The sequence below is a fragment of the Cryptotermes secundus genome, unplaced genomic scaffold (assembly GCF_002891405.2).
Source record: "Cryptotermes secundus unplaced genomic scaffold, Csec_1.0 scaffold654, whole genome shotgun sequence".
In the NCBI taxonomy this organism is placed as follows: Eukaryota; Metazoa; Arthropoda; class Insecta; order Blattodea; family Kalotermitidae; genus Cryptotermes; species Cryptotermes secundus.
In genome coordinates, this window is record NW_019727402.1 from 1,129,715 (window position 1) to 1,130,760 (window position 1,046).

At 44.5% G+C, this 1,046-nt stretch overlaps 1 protein-coding gene across 21 annotated transcripts in view; it reads left to right on the forward strand.

Moving 5' to 3' along the window:
- LOC111864711 (sodium channel protein para) overlaps window positions 1-1,046 on the forward strand; it is a 289,515-nt gene that overhangs the window by 176,035 nt on the left and 112,434 nt on the right. For all 21 annotated transcript variants that reach the window (XM_033751552.1, XM_033751551.1, XM_033751554.1 and 18 more), the window contains exon 3: window positions 284-810. In XM_033751552.1, coding sequence (XP_033607443.1) covers window positions 664-810 — 147 coding nt within the window. In that variant the 5' untranslated portion in view covers window positions 284-663. The remainder of the gene's footprint in view (window positions 1-283; window positions 811-1,046) is intronic.

Here is a 1,046-nt window from a genome sequence, read left to right on the forward strand (position 1 = left end):
AAACCAGACATCTGACCGTCCTGGATTAAAAAAAAATGATATTTGGCATATATTAATATCAAAATTAAAATTTTATTTTAAAATAAAGTTATTTTTATATCTTCAATACTCTAACGCAGTCGGTAAAAACAGTATTAAATATAAAAGGTAACTTTGTAAGCAGTTTTATGGCTCTTGCTCCTTTAAAAAAACATGAAGGTATCCTTGACAGTTGCCATGACTTATGAACAGTTTACCACCCTTCAAATACATGAAAATAATCAGAATGTGTCTAATGTTGCAGGTCGGACATGAAAGAGTTGGCCTTGCCGTCCTCCTGGTGCGCCCCCCACTCGTTCCCCGCTGCCTCAACACGGGCGCTCATCAGCCTCCTGGTCCCCGCTGCACCAGCCATCACCACCACCACCTCCACCTCCACAATAACAGAGCGACAAGAAAAATTTTCTATCATCGGACACGGTACAGAAGAGGAGCTGCATCTTCAGAAGGGAGAGCAGCTTCTAGAGGCGCCGTCGGTAAGGGAGCTGCAACTACAGCAGTTGACCGCCGCCGCCGTCGTCGTCGCAGTCCACACCCTGAGAGCCACGGAGTGTTAGCAGTCGAGACTTGCCAACAGTATCAACAAGACAAGACACAGATTCATCAGAACCGACACAAGCAGCAATGTCCGACGACTCATCGTCTATCTCAGAGGAAGAACGTTGTTTGTTCCGTCCTTTCACTCGGGAATCGCTGGCCGCCGTTGAGGCACGGATCGCAGAGGAATATGCCAAGCAGAAGGAACTCGAGAAGAAAAGAGCGGAAGGCGAGGTAGGGAATTAAATCTTATAACAATTTTATTTCTTCCAGAAAGATTGAGTGTGTAGTTTCTGTGTTTGAAACTTGCACAATAAGAGCGTTATCTTACGCTGTAATTTGACGGGTCTAAAATATTTACGGACTGGGGTTGTTTTTGATGAGAGTCTGTTTTCTTTAAACAAACCCTAAAGTAAGATTTGAGTTTTCCACGGCGGTGACTATGAAGAAAGCAGTCTTCTGGGATGTGG